Source organism: Physcomitrium patens, chromosome 5, assembly GCF_059467195.1.
Source record: "Physcomitrium patens ecotype Gransden chromosome 5, ASM5946719v1, whole genome shotgun sequence".
Classification (NCBI taxonomy): domain Eukaryota; kingdom Viridiplantae; phylum Streptophyta; class Bryopsida; order Funariales; family Funariaceae; genus Physcomitrium; species Physcomitrium patens.
Genome location: NC_143414.1, coordinates 2527804 through 2546542, shown reverse-complemented (window position 1 = coordinate 2546542; position 18739 = coordinate 2527804). Strand labels below are relative to the sequence as shown.

Genomic DNA, 18739 nt, shown 5'->3' with positions numbered 1-18739 from the left:
GAGTGAAGAGGGGAACCAAAGCTAAAGATCAAACCATCGGGATAAGACCAGCAAGGTCAATGGTACACCTGGACGTGTCCTCGATTTGAGAATATCAACATATACCCTCTGAAGAATCCCACTGACTTCCTGATATTTACTGCAATTGACAACACGTTTATCCTCGCTTGACGATTCTTTCTTAAACAGAAGAGAAGAAACGATACAGAAACCAATATACAACTAGGAGAAGTTTGTGCAATGTTCAAATAAAAATTCATCAAGACTTATTGATCAGCCAAAGCAGATCAGGTCAGTATCAATCATTTACACCAGCTAGTAAACAGCTCTTCTCGTCCATACAGAAAAACCATACCATTAGGTTTGTAGACAGCATCTACAGGGAATTGGTCAATTCAGAAACCAACGCACAAAAGAAAGAAAATTGAGAATTGACACAACCGGCTTTGAATTCCATTTGAAAGAAAAAGAGAGAAATGTTTTTTAAAATAAAAAGGTTACTGTGCAAGGACAAAATACACAACTTCGCAATTGGTGAATTGCAGCGTCTTGAGTAAAATGAATGTTTGTAAAAGAGGGCAAGAAAACAATGTTCTCCAGACACCATGGATACTGTCAACCCCACAGTGCCTGCAAAGCCCATGCCTGAATCTGTATAACTAGACAGCGAAACGTAACATTCTGCAAAAAAGGCATACTATGAAACACAATGTGCCAGTGCCTTAAGGGTAGAAACTCTTGTTGAGCTGAAAAGCACAGCTCCTCTCTGGGGCAAGGTATGTGTAAGAGGTGAAGCTGGACATCAAAGTCTCTGCAGTGATTTCCTTCTCATACGTTCCATCCAAATAACCGTCCACTCGTTCTTTGAGGTTCTCAAACATCAGGTGTGGCTCATGATTCATCGCGCACAATACATTCGCCAAATTCTGACCTCGGAGAAACTTGGAAATACGGAAGCCACCCGCGCTCTTCGACGGCACAACATGAATGACATGTGGATTACCGAAGAGATTGTGCAAGCTTCCAAGCACTTCCTGATATGCTCCTCCGAGAAACATCCCCATGTAATAGGGTTTGTCACCTTCAAGCTCATGAACAGGCAGATGCTTCGCTGTCTCCGCACCAGGTTTGTCATTCCCAATGAAAGTCGTGACCTTTCCATCACTGTCGCATGTAAGGTCAGAGAGAATGACTCTCTCAGTCGGCTCAGCCTCCAAACGATGAAGAGGAACAATGGGGAAGAGCTGGCCAATGGCCCAACTATCCGGAATGGACTTGAAGATGGACAAATTAATGTGATACGTGGTGTAATAATCGCTGCTCGCCTTATGACTTCCGGGTCGATCACCGCAACCATTCTGGTCCATGTTAGCATCACTTTCCTTCTGGTCAACGAAGACGGAGACAATTTCGAACAACTCATCAATGGCTGCACGAGCCTCGAGGCCAAGTAATCCCTGTTTGAACAGACGGGTACTTTCATACTTCAGCTTCTTCGCACATGTCAGAATGCATTCATGATCACCATCATCAACACTCCTTACAAGATCGTCCCTTAAATATGCCAGAGCTTCAGGAAGACCGTCAATATTGTAAGAGACTCCTCGGTCGCAGGCACTCCCGCCATTCTTGTGAGCCGAAAGGACATCGAACACAAGAACCGAGTGGTGCGAGACGAGCGCACGGCCACTCTCGCAACACAGAGTAGGCTGACTAACATTCTTCTGAATGGTGGCTTCCTTTATTGCCTCAACAACTGTTTCTGCATACTCCTCCATATTGTATCCGATGGACATGTCCGAAGACGAGGAGTGAGTCCCGTCATAGTCCACACCTAGCCCTCCTCCAATGTCGATAACCTTCATGTTGGCGCCCATGAGGGCCAGCTCACAGAAGATGTGAGCAGCCTCACTAACGCCCTCCCTTACAATGCTGAGTGAAGGGATCTGAGAGCCGATATGAAAGTGCAGAAGCTGCAAGCAGTCCGACATGTCAACCTTCCGCAACCGCTTCACAACCTGTACAATCTCAGAAGTGGACAGACCAAATTTCCCCTTCTCACCCGAGGTTTCGCCCCAGTGACCTGCGTGTTTAGTGCTCAGCTTCGCCCGAACACCAATGACGGGCCGAATCTGTAGCTGCTTACTCATCTTGATAACAATGTCAAGCTCTTCCAACTGCTCCAAAACTATCACAGTGTTGAGGCCAATACTACGAGCTGCCAGCGCCATTTTCACGTACTCTGCATCCTTGTAGCCATTACATATCAAGAATGCAGTAGTACTAGCGTTGCACATAGCAGCCATGACCATTAGAAGCTCTGGCTTTGAACCAGCTTCGAGTCCGAAATTGATACGGCGGCCGTGAGAAACGATCTCTTCAATTAGATACCGATCAGGGTTACACTTAACTGGGAAAACACCCTGGAAGCGTCCTGCGTACCTCTGACGCGTGATACCTCTATCGAAGGCCGCTTGTAAGGTGTCCATCCGGTTCTTGAGAATGTCCGGGAACCTGATAATCAGAGGCATGGTGATGTTGTCCTGGCTCGCGACTATCTTGTGAACGGTGTCCATGAGATCGATCTCGTCGTTGGGGGCGGTCTTGGCACCGTAAGGTCGCACAGCCATGTTACCACGGGAGTTAATCTTGAAGAAAGGGGCTCCCCATCCGTCCACACGGTAAAGCTGCGCAGAGCTCTGGACAGACCATGGTTTAAAAGGCCTCACACAGAGAGAACTGGTGAGCTCGAAAGAAGGGTCAAAAAGCATGGGGTCTGCTAGGGGGGGCATTTTTTCCTTCGGGAAGATGGGTGCAGAATACGGCGCAGCACGCTCCTGGCTAGCAGCCGAGGCCGCAGCCTCGGCTCGACCGCTACTGAATCAATTTTCTAAAGGCTGAGTGGAACCAGAGAGGTTGAGAGCAGCGGCGGGGGCAAACGCGGAAATGCTTGAGGTCGCCAGCAGGGCTGTCTGGTATAACACGGGGGAGGAGAGAGAACGATAGGGAGCGACTTTCTTGTGCTACAAACAACAGGCCAGGCCTGACGGACAAGCGCGCGAACCAGATAGCGTGAAGCAACTAAATCTGTAAAGAACAATGCGACCCCAACAAGCAGAAAGAAATAGATGCCAATTTCTCCGGAGAACAAGCGTGGAATCAAGAGTAGCTCAAGGTTTAACGGGAAAGAATAGACTCGCTACAGCAGCAGCATTGAGCTGCGCAGAAGAAAAACTTCTAATGGTATTGGGCGAAGAATTATCGGAAACGCGGAAAATAAGCGTCCAAATACTGGCAGATATTGGAGAAAGAACGATACACGACACCTTAGCAGGATTGAAGGTTTAAACCGATTCCTGAGTCACGGAAGAAGAGCTCAAACCAGATAACAGTAACCCAAAAACCAACTACGGGAGCAAAAATATTGTCCCCGAGTAAGCGCCACGCAGACGATCGCAACAAGCTCGCGACAACCCGACTCTTACTTCGCAGAAAGAAACAAGGCACGACCCTATTCAGGAAGACCGACCAGAAATCCCAATCACTTGTGAACTCTCACAACAACTGACCACCCAACCGGTCTTTCCTTGCAATCAAACACCTAATCCCACCTCCTTCTTTCCTTTCACCTTCCTGTCCCAAATAAACACCAAGTTGTCACGCCTCGAACGACAAAGCGCCCTCCACCGTAATTAACGCTCTCGCGACTCAAGAGAACGGAAGACGATTAGCAGAGACACCCAAATGCCGAGCGAGAAATGGCCAGAGCAGAGCTGACTCGCAGAGCATGCAGTCAAGCAAGACAGAGCAGGCACTAAGCGCAGATATACAAAGGCAGCAGAGGAAGGGGGGGAGTTATTCGAAGGCTGCGCGTTGGGGGGGGGGGGTGTGGCGGCAAACAGTTGGAAGGCTAAGTGGGAAGACGTTGGATGATAGGCGTGGGGGCGGCTGGCTGGCTGCAAGGAATTCAAGTGTGATAGCAGTAGCGGTGGTATTGTAAGGGACGGGGTGAAGATGATGGGGGAGTGGGCGGGGGGGGATTGGAAGGAGCGGGTTGAGAACAAACGAAGTAAGTGCAAGTAATGAGGATCCCCAGCGGCGTGGGAAGTATATAAGGAAGAGAGATCCCTCTAACACACCCCTAAGCTTGGCCCCTTAAGGTCCCACCCCCCACAGCTAGCTCCTCGCCTTCCTCTTCCGCTTCCTCTTCTTCCCCTCGGCTCACTCACCCACAAGCCTCGTCTTCACCTCGCCAGCAGCCCTCTCTCCATCTCCGTCCTCTTCCACGACCAGCAGCACCGTTTTTTCTCCCACCCTCCGCCGCTGCCACCACACACGCGCGACTGCGAATAATAGCTCGCCGTAAAAATCACTCACTCACTCCTCACCGGGCATGGGTCACCACCACCGTAAAACCGTGAGTAGACAACCGGCCTGGCTCACGAATGGCCCAACTCGTGCCCTGGGGGTTTTCCAACCCTCTCCCTTCCCTGACGGCGAGGCCCAGAGTCCGGGTAGTTCCACATTCCGCCATCACACGGCTTCAAGCTCTCCAGCTGCGTTGCTGATGTTGTCCCTGTCATCACTATTCCTGGCCATGCATACTCACTCACTCGCCTGCCTGCTCCCGCACCCACCTTTCCACCCCCATTTACCTGAATGGTTAACTAATTTATTATTAATAAAACGTGCACAGTTCATCCCTTTAAATGCGCTCCCTTCCCAACAGTGCAGGCTGTGGTTAGTATTGTTATATCCACAACATAGACTCTATGAGTTGTGTTTTACTCGTTTTTTGTTTCCTCTTTTGAAGTTAAAAACAGATCATCATCGTGTGTGACTGTAACTGTTTTCTTTGAATAACTGTAGTGCTTGCATTTTTGTAGATCTTATTTATACATTTGAGTTGGTGCACAGTTGAGGGTGGCAAAGTTACTGGACATGGGTGGAGGATTGTTCTTAAAGGTTTTTGGGCAAAATCATGTAGAACATGTGTTGTTGATTTAGTAAGGGAAATGATGGGGTAGTTAAAATCAAAAAGTGTTTAATGAGAGATTTTTTTTAAAATAAATTAATGTGGGGATACATGTCAAAGTCATGTTACAAAACACAAAAAAAGCTTTGCAGCTAGCTTTGGGCCCCTGCCCCTTGTTCCTCAATGAGCATGTTATCTTAATCCCCCATTGCCTGCCATTGTGGGTTCCACAAGTGGTATCATGGCTATTCCAATCTCTTATGCTTTCATTTGTCCTTATATTTTTCATTAAGATTAAATCTTCTTTTTCATTTTCCAATTTTGTAGTTGAGGACTACAATCATTAAAAAATAATTTTTATTTGATAAAAAAATAGAATTTACTAATATAAATCTCACATATTTTCTTGATTTACATGTATGTATGTATATAATTTTGAATATATATAATGATTTGAAGATTTCTCAAACTGCATATCATCTTTTCAACATCATTTACAACTTTGACAAAATTGACTATTGTAAATGTATGCAAATTAAGTGCATGTTAAAATTACATTGATGTGTCAGTTTTTTTGCAAATACATGAATATCATGTATGTGTCTTAAATGTTTTATCCATTTAGTAATTTCTGGCACCTGTAATTCTGTTTATAAAAAGTCAAATGTCACATAATGCTTTTGTCAAAAGTAAAAAAATATATGGTAAGAATATTCATATATGGAAAACAACCTTCCATCAAGTTGTATTGTTTAAAAACCATACACCATTCTACTTGTATTCTTCTTTTTTCAGTACAATAGATTGTCTCACCCACTGCACAAGCTTTCTTCTTTTTCTTCTTGTTTAGTTTTCAGGATATTGTCTCTCATCTTCAACACCATTATTTTTGTGTTGCTTTGCTTGGGCAATGGGGTAAGCTAGCAGAAGGGCCAAGTGCAGCAGAGAATGTTTTATTTTCTTTCCATCTTTCTAGCCAAGCAATGGAATTTTCTGACCCCAGGGGGGGGGGGGGGGGCACATGCTGATATCCTAACCCAAGCTCTCTTTCCTTTTTCCTTTACAACACAAAGTAGGGGCCAAATCTGACCACATGTTTGTTGATTGCTGGAGTATGCCAATTTGTGGTATGAAATGCAAGCCAATGCCAACCATGTTTCATCTCTGCCAATTCCATCTCCAGTGTTGCTTAACACTCCAGCCACACCTCACAACCCTCACATTTTCTGCAACACTAATCCATCTCATTCCTTTTCATTTCTTCTAATCACAGAGGACTGACCACCTTCAAATGTTACTCCCCAAGTTACATCTTTCTCTGACAAAAGAAAAAGAGAATATAAAATTTATACTTAATTCTACTGTGAGAGGATGGATGATTCTACTGTAGAGCTTCTGTAGGGTTGCCATAACTTTATGGTAAACTAGGGCTTGGCAATGGCTTGCAAAGATGGGAGCAAGCATTTTGTCCACTCTATGGAGTGCACAAGCCTGAAAGTGGGTCCATCCAATCCTTATGGATTAAGGCACCCAAAATGGGATATGTAAACATATATATAGACATAAATACCATTTAGTTATTTTTATCATTTCATTAATCTTTCAAACCAGTACAATGTTTTGACAGTCAAATACAGGATAGTATATGGTGACAGGGGAGTGGTGAATGGGCTATTGTGTTCAACGGGTTTGCAAACTCTGTTTATTCTATGCAAAGGATTTGTGGTTTGATGCTGTTTCTTCTTCCTTTGTTTGTTGGGTTACAAGCAAAGGAGAATGCAGACACTGAGAGAAAAAAGAAAAAGAGCTTTGAATGCTGGCAGGATGGAACATTCAACCATGGAGGCTCTGGGTATTGGTAGGAACTAGTTCATGCCATGACTGAAGCTGGCTCTCCTATGGAATTCAACACACAAAGGTGGACTAAGGGTGCCCACTCAGAAACTGCAGGCCTCTCTTCACCTCCTGGAATGCAAAACTCCTCTACACACTGCACCACACCACACCACTCAGATGGCTGGAGCAATGGTCCAACTCCCTTAGGTCAACGGCTGGAAGGGAAGGCAAAGAAAAAGAAAAAGGAAAGGGCCACAGAGTATGGTTCAGTCTCAGTCCTCACAACTACTTTTATTTTACTTTGTGGGGGTGCAGGTGAGGTGGCCCTGATGTGGCATGATTGTGGACATGCATATGTGTGCATGCTCCATCAGCCATTCAGACTGGGAAGGTCAAGCTCTACTTTTGAAATGTAAATCAAGGCACTCGCAGGCCCCCTGAAATGGTGCAGTGATCAAGTAGTGCTTTGATGATGGGGTGAGAGGAAGAGAGAGAAATAGAGAGCATTGTCATTGTGCAATACAGGAGTTGTCAAAGTAGGAGAGAATGGTTGGCAGAATCTGTTTCAGGAAATTATGTGGTTGTCTACATTGTCCATGGTTTTTTTCCCTCTTTGACACCTTCAAATCAGGACTGTGGAGAACAAAAATCAAAGGATAAGCTGGGAGGCTGGAATGAGAAAACCTCAGTGTTCCCTGGTAGTTAAACACAATACATTGACCCCCCCCCCCCCCCCAGTATTTGGTTACATTCTTTTAGAGAATGCACAAGTGACTGGCTCTACTTTCTAAGATTTTTGTGGAGTTCACTCACCAACCCATTCTGCTCCTTTGACTCTCCCTATTAACCCAAGATGATCCATCCTCCCCAAGGATACCATTGACATGGTCTAACCTAAATGAATTGGATTTGGTCTCATTAAGCCTATGGACCCTTTTCCCCTACATGTGGGTGTGTGTTTTTGTCTGTCAATGTGGAAGTGACTCTGTGATTGAATTTCCACACCACCACTTGGTGATATGCAGTGATGTGCTGGAATCCTGTGTTCTATCATTTCTTCTTTTCCCACATTGTCCTTATTCTCATGTGAATGAAAATGGAGGACTGACCCTTCCCTTGTCCATGCATCTTCACATGTGGTCACAGTCCCTTGGTCCACCTGGGCACCTGTGGCTGGCTATACTTCCATGCCTGGCCAAACCTGGATGGATGAATAAATGCTTCATTAACCACATCCTCTTTTGTAGGGTGATCTAGCCCATTTCACATGAACAAGTCACTGCCTGCAATGATCCATCACCTTGTTGCAACAGCAACTTTCACCACTATGCCCTGACAAATGCATGCTCACTCCACTCCACTTCCATATATCCATTTGTTATTCTTGATGTAAGCATGGAGTAATGTATCAACCCAAGTAATGGGACCTTGGTGTGTGCACCACCCAATTTGATGAATCTTAACATGCTAAATTATCACAAAATTAGGGTTTCATGGAGGCACAATACACACACACACACACACACACAGAGAGAGAGAGAGAGAGAGAGAGAGAGATTTAAGTATGTCCATGTCTGAGTTTTTGTTAACATATAATGATTTTGTATGTACAAATATAAGCATGTAATTGAAGCGAAGAGAGAAGGAGAAGTGAATCAGTGTCACCCAAATAAGGGGCTTGAGGTTTTGAGCTGGTAGTGAGGTTGCAAATGGGGGTCTGTAGTTGGGAGATGATGGCAGTCATGGTGCAATGCTCTTGTACTAGTGGAGAATATGACATAGTGGGGATCATTAATGGGTGCCAAGTCCTCCTAGCTAGCTAGCTAACCCCTCCCACCCTTTTCTTTTTTGTGTGTTGTCATGCTCTGGAATGTTGGAAAAAAGCTACATCAACACAACAACCCAGTGAATCACAACAACATTGCTACCCTTGGGCAGAAGATGCGGGCAAGGAAAAAGGGGCAGTGGGAAGGCAGCAGACAGAGGTGGGACAGTAACCAGGGAAATTGGCAGTAATAGCATTTGCCAGAAGTGGAAAATCTTGGCCACCAAAATCTCAGTGCACAAATTGGAGGTATATGTAGAGGGAGGCAATTCTACAGCTCCTGAATTTTCTGCGCCTATTTTTACTAAGGACAAGCATATTTAGCTGCGCTTCGCCAGGTATCGGCTCAGCTCCAAAATTTTCTAGTAGGGCCATTTCTCACCCTCTCCCCTTCGTGTGGCTCATGAGGGAGTCTCCTAGCAGTTGTGAAGGGGCAATTTTCCACCATGATCTCCACAAGGGCAAGGCAAGGACACCTCTATTTTTAGCTTACAGTTTCCACTTCATCCTCACTTCTTCACGACCGTGCTAGTAAATGTTTTGTAACTCTTCCACAATTAATGAAAGGCAGACCTCTCATGGAGACGGGACAAAACATCTTGAATTGGACGATTCAAATAGAAAATTCTGTCAAGATTATTTTTCTTCTCATCCAATTGCCATATCTAAAACTGCATTTTCATTCGTTATCCTACTGCTAACTCTCATTTACCTGGAAATGTCTCAGCATATGCAAATGCAGCAATTTTCAGCAACTGGATTGCTTTGCATTGTGACCCACAATACAAACTAACATAATGCACAACTCATTTCTTCAGTTAGTGGTTGCTTATTAGACTGCTACAGTATCAAAATTCACAATTTTTTTTTTATAGAAATCCCAGATATATAAGGTGGGAATATTGTGCTGTCCAGTAACTCTCATCCCAAAGAAGCAGATAGAGAGAGGGAAGGAAGTGGGGGGGGGGGTTAGCTAGCTCAGCACCATGTATTGACTCTTACTGGAACTCTCCCTCTAAGATTGAACGACCAATCCTGCCTGCACACATGGCATGTGGAGCATTTTCTGTTTTAGCTTTTGCCTAGGTGTAATCTAACTTTTGTCTATATGTGTGCATAATATATGAACAATCATGTTTGGATGTTAGAGGATTTGTCTATTTATGTCCAAATATATTTCAATTGTTCTCAACTCAATTCTCACCTTATGTTGTTCACAGCAGAATACACTGAAATGAGTCTCGATTAAAGAATAAACTGTTTATGATGTTTAAAATACATGTATGACATAGCAATGTACTCAACATCTGTATTATCAAGTGTGTGACCAAGAATCTGCTATTCCTTATCCTATTGAAAGGAATAACATCTGAGTTATTTGACATAAGTTGCACATTCAATAACATTTTCAAATGGTTTCAAGATCTATGCCAAGAAAGTAGACATAAAAAAAAAATTACTAGTACTGATACTATGGTGTGGAAAGATTACACTATCTTAAATACAAATTTCTCTTAAAAATAGAAACAAGAGACTATTCAGAGTAGATAGTTTCAATAAGCCTTGTTCCAAACATGGTTTTCTAGCTCTGCTGCAGTGAAGAGAGCTTTTCAAGACATGGACTGTCTTGTAACAGCTCACTTCTACATTTTCTACATGCACCCTACTAGGCATTGACCAGGGTTCAAACTGCATTTTGTAATGTGAGAACAACACAAAAGCATAAATGAATCAGTTGATGGACACATTACATCCTTGTAATTGTCTTAGTCACACCACCCCTTCCAATCTGTGTTGTTCATCACATATCCGTGATCATGGCGAATCTTCTTATGAGCTAGAACTTTGATTCATGAATTGGGCTTTCTGATAACTCTGAAGAAAAAGATGCAATGTTGAGTAAACCATGAATGCTTGAGGGCTAACTGCAGTGCACATGTCTTCCTCCTTGCACTACAGTAGCAGTATAATTATGGGTAAGTTCCTTATTTCCCTCTGTCATTGCATTGCAATTCTGTGAGAATGCTTGCTGTTTTTGGTTTTGTCAGCATCAGACATGGTAGCCACATGGATAACTTCATCTGAGTTGGCATTGCTTAGAGAATAGTGCAAAAGAAAATTGCGGCTGGAGTGAGTGTGTGTGGTGCTTTAAGTGGATTGAGTTAGCCTCCATTGCAAGCTCTCAACATTTCTTTGACAGGCTACTCAATTGTGGGTGAAGTGGGCTATGTGCCATTAATCAAGAGTGGCTCCAATTCCAAGTCTACTGTTCAGCAAGTCTCACTGTCTTTTTAAAAAGTTGTATATGTGTGTATATAGACAAATATATATATATATATATATATATATGTGTGTGTGTGTGTGTAGTTAATGGGAAAGGAAGAGAGTCAACTCCATCTTTGAGTGGGGGGGGGGTGCTCTAGCTAGAGCTTGGATTGGCCAGGTTTTAGCTTTTGATAAGTTTGTTTCCCTGTGTTTGGGATGTGGGACCAGGGTGCTCCAGGCTCTGAGGGGAGATCACAGAATCCCATACCAGTCAAACATGGGGCCATTGTCACAAGGACAAAACAAAGCATAGCAAGCAAAGAAAAGCAGGCAAACAGTGCATGCAAACAAACGTTGGGGAGATGGGACAATAATGAACCACTCTTCAGCCCATGAGGGAGAGATCCAACAACAGGGAAGGAGTTAAAAGAAGAAAGGGCAGAATTAAAGACTTGACTGAATGGGAAGAACACAGAAGGTGAAAACAACCCCAAAAGATAGAACACAAGGAAGGATGAAAGAAAGTAGGAAAAAGGTGAAGGAAGGGCCCAGGTGTAGAGTGGAGTGGGAGCAATGCCCAAGGTCAAGCCCAAGTTTCCAGGAATTGGATGGGCATAGCTGTGCTTTTGAATGGCAGGGTCCCCCCAATGAGCTACTCCTCACATGCACCCACATGTGCCACCCCACACCCACACCCTCACCCATGTAGCCCCCCTTTGAGTCCTCCCCTCACAGCCCCTTATGATTCCCTCTGTAGCCCCTATAGATGCCCACCACCTTTCCCCCCTCTAGTGATGCTACAAACAAACAGCCATGGCCTCCAAACCCACAGGGATTTGAACCCAAGTCCAGGGCCCTCCTCCTCCTCTTGTGCTAATGATGTACCCCCCCCCCAATATTGAAAGTATCTAACACAATCATACTGCAACAACTACAGTATTATAACATTTCCATCATTCCCTTTGTAAAAAAATAAAAGAACAAACACCTGAAAGTGTTATAAAAAGAAACTATTCATAGTTGGGAAGAAGAGATTGGTTTGATCCCATTAGGCTAATTTCTTCCTGTCAAGAACATCCCTAAGGGGGATATCAAACCCCAAACATTTGGGTGGAACATTCTCAATACTCAGGCAGCTTTCAGGTGTGTATATTGGTATGTTTTCTTCTCTCTTTCTTGCTGCCTTCTTTTTTTTAAAGTAGACAGTTCACATAGAGGCCCTTTCTAGCTCCATCATCTTCTTCCTATCTCCCCCCCTTTAATTAATTAATTAATTAATTATTTATTTTAATCCCCTTCCTCCCTCCTCATTGCACCCCACATGGCACATAGCTTTGTGTATCCAATGAGGTGAACTTACTCAGCCACCTTTGCTCTTGACACTCCACCCAAATCCCTCCCAACATCCTTATCCCTCCACTGCAATATATTAAGGGCATAAAATATTCACACACATACACTCACCCACAAGATGCATCATGAATGTGGAGTTTGACGATTGGAACCCGCGGCCCCTTGTGCTCTCCCATGTGTCTCATATTCCAAAGGCTGCAGGGGAGCATCTTTCCTCACATGAGAATACTAGCAGTCATCTCCTTTTCTGCTTCTTCCCTTTGGATGTGTTGAGGTTGCTTCACAACAACACAATGGATAAATTCAGCACCCAATGCAACAGACAATAGAATCAAATGGATTAGGTGGTGCTTATGGACCCCCATAATAGATGAGAGGATTCAAGCTGGGCATTGCATCAGTGTTTCTATATTAAAACACCCTGGCTTATGGTTATATCCATACAGACTGCTTCACAAGCATGGGCAGAGAGGAAAACAATGAAGTTGATTACAAAGCCAGAATAAAGTGCAGTGACAACATTCACATAAAAAGTGTTCATGAATTCTGTGGGTGTGAATCACTAGACCACCATTTACCTTTCATTGTGGAGTTGGATGAAGGCCTAAGCCATCATGTATACTAAGTGAGGCAAGTGTAAGTTGTTGGATATATTAGGAACCATGAATCTTGTTGGTTTGATAAACACATTATCCCATATTTGAGGCACTTTTTAATACCATTGGGAAGTTGGATTCTTCCATGGCAAGAAATATAATTTACAAACATTACTGTAATTCATGTTTACACACATTCGTATTTGCATGTAAGGATTGAAACCTTTGAAGCACCCAAAATGAATATTGGTTTGTCATTTTTTTGTAGCCTTGTGTTATATGTAGAAACTGCTGTTTGCATTGTTGAAGATCCCATATAATGGTATATATATATATATATATATATATAAAAATAAACTCATGGGAGGGTGGATTGGTCCTCCAAAAGTTCAACAAGTGTTTTAAACTCCAGTGAAACAGTCACTTTAAGTAATTGTTAGTTTCAACACTAAATAAAAGTTATACTTATCTGCAATTTTTAAAAAATAAATCTAGAAAACAATAAAATCATAAAAAATAGTAGCTGTAATGAGATTTTTATTTTTGAAAGCAGACATCAAATCTGATTCTAATCATATTAGCATGGAAACAACTTGAGTATTTTTCATCATTTAATGGACATGTTACTGACACACTTCATGTGTATAATAAAAAGAAGAAGAAGAAAAAAAAAATTCTGTAATTTCTATTTGTATTTAATTGTTTCTTTGATACTCAGTATACCATGCAATAACAACGAATTTATTTTTCCATCTTGTAAATGTATTTTACACATTCTAAATACACTTCGTTTGTATCAAAATTGTATTAGTACTATTATATTTTACTTTGTATAAAATTAGAAACATCAAATATATATGGTTTTAAATGAAGTTATATAATACTTGATTATGCTTACTTAGGATTTTGAACTTGAAATTTTGGTAAAGTACTCAATGTTTTTACATTCAATTGTATTCTTTACTATTATTCTTATTATTATTATAACATAGATATTTAAACATAATTCCATAAAAATATAAAACAACAACACTCCTCTTGTATTTAATGATTCAGGTAAATCATGAGAAAACAAGACACCATTTCACATCATACCCACCAATATGCTCAAACTATACAAGCTCTTTGTGAACAATGCTTTGTATTTCTTTTTAGTTCCTTTTTTGTTTTTGTTGTTTTGTTTCATTCATGGCTAGTGGCCATGCTTGTTTACATGGATTTTACCTAAAAAAAGAAACTGAGAAGGGCCATGACTTGTGTTCACAATCATAAGCAAAGCATGGGGAAGAGGAGAAGAGGCTTCTTTTTGGCAACCACTTGGGTGTTTGGTCACAACATATCTTCCAACAACTTTGGATAACTTGCTTGACAAACATGCCCCATCATCCTCTTCTCTCCCTTTGCTTGTCAAGCCCGGCATCATCTTCACCCAGGGTTTGTTTGTTCTCTCTTGACAGAGAGAAAATGACACCTATGATTGTGAAAGTTGAACAAGTCGATGATTGCGGAGAACCCTAAAAGAAACAACAACAGTGGTCACGTGTGGAGGCTATGGTGGTTGCTTCCCACACCAAACCCCCATGACTTTGATGCGAAAGGGGTGTGGCACCATTCATTAAATTGGGTGAGTCCTAGATTGTGTGGGAGAGACTATTTGGTTGAAGAAGCTAGACATGATGTGTTTCCAGCCTTGTATTCAAGAGGGAGAGAGAAAAAAAAAAAAAACAAACAAACAAACAAACAAAAAGAGGATGAAAATAGAGAGTTGCAATTTTCTCCCTAACTCAATGACTAGCATCCAACCTTCATTGAAGGTACTTTCAATTCCATAACAAGACTTGAACCAAAACAGTCTGTAGAAATATATGTACATAGGAACAATATTGAAGATAAATATAGGTATTTGATTACTTGAATTTTACACTATGTCAGAAATTAGTGTTCATATGTGTTCAGAAGTTCTAATGTGTTTGTTTTGTGGTTTTCTAATGCAGTTTAAGATAATGAAGCCAATGACATAGAATATAGTTTTGTGTGTACATTCAATTGACATACAATGACATAGAATGCTTATCTCGTCTCTGAGAAAGGTCAATCTGAACACATGAAGTATCAGGTATAATCAAACTTGTTAGAGAAAAGAAAAAACTTCTGCTTACATCATGTTGTTCATTGGCCCTCTACAAAAGCAACTTGAGGTGCATGAAAAAGAAAACCCAATATATCAATCCTCCAAATGAAAACCAATAAAAATGAAAATAAACAATGTGATCAACCTTCAATAAACATAGATTTATATTCTCCAATTTATTATATGGTAGAATTCTCAAAGTGCTTTCACCATGATTTGGGATCGTATCAAATTATCCTCACAAAATCATCAAGTTTACATATATTACAAGTAACTAATGTTAAGAGGTCTTTATACTTACAGGGGAAGGTAAGTGACTGCAGCTTTTAGATTCTTCATTTTGTTGAGATTTATCTTTAGAGACTTGTCAATTAGGAGGTAATCAAAAGATTTATGAATTGTGATCTCTTGTCTTCTCCTCTGACTACAAAGACCCTTAAACTGCTCCACCCCTCATCTTAACAATCCGTTTTGATGCATGGAATAGCTTTGAAATGTAAGAATATCAAGCTGCAAGAGTACTGCTCTTAATTCACTCCTTGACAAACCATTGGTACTTTTGCAGCACATCTGATTAAATACACCTTCTGATTTCATGCCTCAATAACTAAATAATAGTTTTGAACTTGTGAATTGATTGTCATGTCCTATTGCAAATTAGAGTATCAGTGGTGTGGGTGGATTTGTTGGCAGCCTCAACCCCCATTTTTAAAAATAAAAATCTATTACATATCTTACCCACTATCCAGACATTTATGAGAAGACAATGGTCATATATGCCTATCACTTCATAAATAGAAAACAAAACGAGAACCAAAGCCCATATTTTAAAATCATAATTGGGGGTGATAGTTTTAATCACCACAACATTTTTTTATTTGATCATTCTTCTCATGGCAGAGCTGTAAAAGGCCAAGGATTCTCTGCCATCTCACTTGGTCAACGCCGTCCGTTGACTACTCGTGGAGTCAGACTTGTGCAACTTCTTTGATTATAAACTCAATCTATTCATCACATTCACTCACATACACACAACAGGGTGAGCAAAATAAGAATCCCTGGGCCTTTGTTTCTGAATCCAAGACTTGACTGCAGAATGTTTCCTCCACCTGGCACATTAATACGATGTAGAAATGCTGTGTCAATTGTTTAAAGCCATGGCAAAACCCAATTGCTAAAAATAGAAGAATGTCAGGTGTGATTGAAAGAGCATCAACAATTAGTTGAACTTTATCAAATTGCTTGTTTCATTTATCCATTCATCAGTCCATTCATGTTTCCATTTACATAAAGAGAAAAAGAAAAAGAAAAAGAATGGTTTCTCAAAGTTTGTTAAGATGAAATATTATACACTTGCATAAATACATAATTATTGAGCATGGAAATGGTTTATCTGATTTTTGTTTTATTGCATTCTTAATTCTTTTTCCCCGTCCCAGGAGAGCAGATCTACATATATTATGTACATTCTAATTATGGTTCTTCTTACGAGGCATCTCATGCAAACAAAAATCAAATAATTTTTTTATGTAATTTTTTTAACCCCTTCATTGTTTGTCCCACACATGAAACTCTTCTGTTCTCTATTATACATATTGCATCACTCTGTTATATGTGTGTGTCCTGTGGAGGGAATTGTCTATAATATCACAATCATTCTTTACATTTCTGAACATGCATTTCAATTTGTGAACTTTACAAATGGTACAAATCTATAGATTTCAAACCATGAGTTTGAAACTAGATTGATTTTTTTGTATTTACATTTACTTTTGATATACATATATATATATATATATATATACATATATATATATATATATATATATATATACATATATATTAAACGTAGCCAACTCAACAATACTGAAGATTATAACAAAAAACTATCATTTTGCTACTATGTGTATGTGAAGGTATATATATATATATATATATATATACATACATACATACATACACACACATACACAATTTGTGATGCTATGGTTACTGAAAAAGAGTTTAAAGCTTTTTTGGTTGAAGAATATCCACTAATGAATATAGGTACAAAAAACTTAAACAATCTTTTTGAAAAACCTTCATTGATTTTTTATATCACAACTTTTATATTTATTTTAAATTAATCTCTTTCAGTTGATAATTAATGTTCATATTTGATATCTATTACTATTTTACATTAACTCTCCAACTATTTTGTAAAAGCCAGGATTTTTGAAGCTGTATTAAAATAAGAATAAATCACATGTAGTTTTATATAATATATATTTTTATTTCGTTATATATATATATATATATATATATATATTTGATTGATTAGTGGAAATTGTAGAATTTGTGCAAATGTTTTGCAAGTAGCTTTCATATAATTTAAAGAGAATAAATGAGATTATTACTACAAACACATGTATATATGAGTGTATTCATTTTCATATTTACATGTATGTGTATATATAGTACAAAAAATTCTATGTGTTTTCTACAAATTATTTATGATCTATCTAGAAGGTATATTATAGTTTTACACAAAACATTTGCACAATATGTATAAAATCTGAAGATATCATGCACCAACCTTCTTCGAAGAGTTGATAGTTTTTCTCTGGAAGCATTATTAAATTTTATTTTTTTTAAATAGTGTTATTTCCTTTATTTATTTACTGCTTCTATAGTGTAATATATAATATTGATAATATTTTAAAATTTCCAGCTACAAACATAATTTTACATGCAGAAAAGTTTACAAAGTTTGGTCTAGTATCAATTTTGGTAATGTATTGATAATCTACAACTTCCCCAATAGAGTAGTTTTCTGAAAAGTAAACAATAACATGTTTTTATTTCAATGAAAAAAATTGAGTATTATGTTACTTAAATTTCCGTATGTTGTAAAGCAAAACTTGGACTTGTGTGGAAACTAAAATTACTATTATTACTGGTGTGAGACTGATTCTAAATCTATTTTCAAATTTAGGGCAGTAGAACGAGCACAAGGGGTCTTGGTACAGTTCTATTCATTCAGTTTAGATTTAACTCCATTTGTATTGCTTGGATATCATGTGGTCAAAAATTGCCTGCTTGACCGTGAAACTGCTTAATTAATCAAGCAAGACTTGGTCAATTATAAATTTGTGCAATTATAGAACTTTGAGGTAGTCTCACTTAAGTAAATAGTGACTCTTGTACAGAACTTTACAGGTTTGTGTATATTTTGAGGTTCAAAGACAATTTCCACTTTAAATGTTTTGTTTTTTTTTTCATGAACACTAACCAATTTTATCAAACTGAATTTACAAATGTCATCTTTTGTGATGATATTAATTTCATATTTCAATATCCTTGTGTATACATATGTGAGTTACACAGCACATGGTTTAATACATGTAACTTGTACATGCCAAGGGGGGATATTAACACCAGTTTTCCAAGTAAATAAATATATACTTTTGTATATATATATATATATATATATTTTCACACTAACACTTAAGATGAAATATAATAAAGTTGCACAGATTAAAAAGTTGCTAAAACCCTGGATGATTTCACATTCAAGTGATCATCATCTTCTATAATTGTACTCTATTTATGTTTTTACTTATACTATTTATTAAATCACCATTAATATTACATTATAAATATTATTCTAGGATCAAAAATGAAACTTCATTTCATGTCAATTTAGTGTACTGATTCAAAGTGGTGAATTATTGGATGCTGAAGGTGTATTTGATACATTTATCATAAGTTAACAATGA

General features: G+C 39.6%; 1 protein-coding gene and 1 long non-coding RNA gene across 2 annotated transcripts; both read right to left on the bottom strand.

Moving 5' to 3' along the window:
- Positions 1-456: 456 nt before the first annotated feature.
- Positions 457-4306, bottom strand: LOC112282299 (arginine decarboxylase). The gene has a single exon (XM_024519729.3). The coding sequence runs from the start codon at positions 2790-2792 to the stop codon at positions 723-725; it is 2070 nt and encodes a 689-aa protein (XP_024375497.1). The 5' UTR covers positions 2793-4306; the 3' UTR covers positions 457-722.
- Positions 4307-14240: 9934 nt separating this feature from the next.
- LOC141045470 (uncharacterized) lies at positions 14241-16559 on the bottom strand. The gene is made up of 3 exons (XR_012217603.2): positions 15844-16559; positions 15283-15628; positions 14241-14946 (listed from the first exon to the last, which is right to left on the bottom strand). It is a non-coding gene; the product is annotated as an uncharacterized LOC141045470 (long non-coding RNA).
- Positions 16560-18739: the final 2180 nt, after the last annotated feature.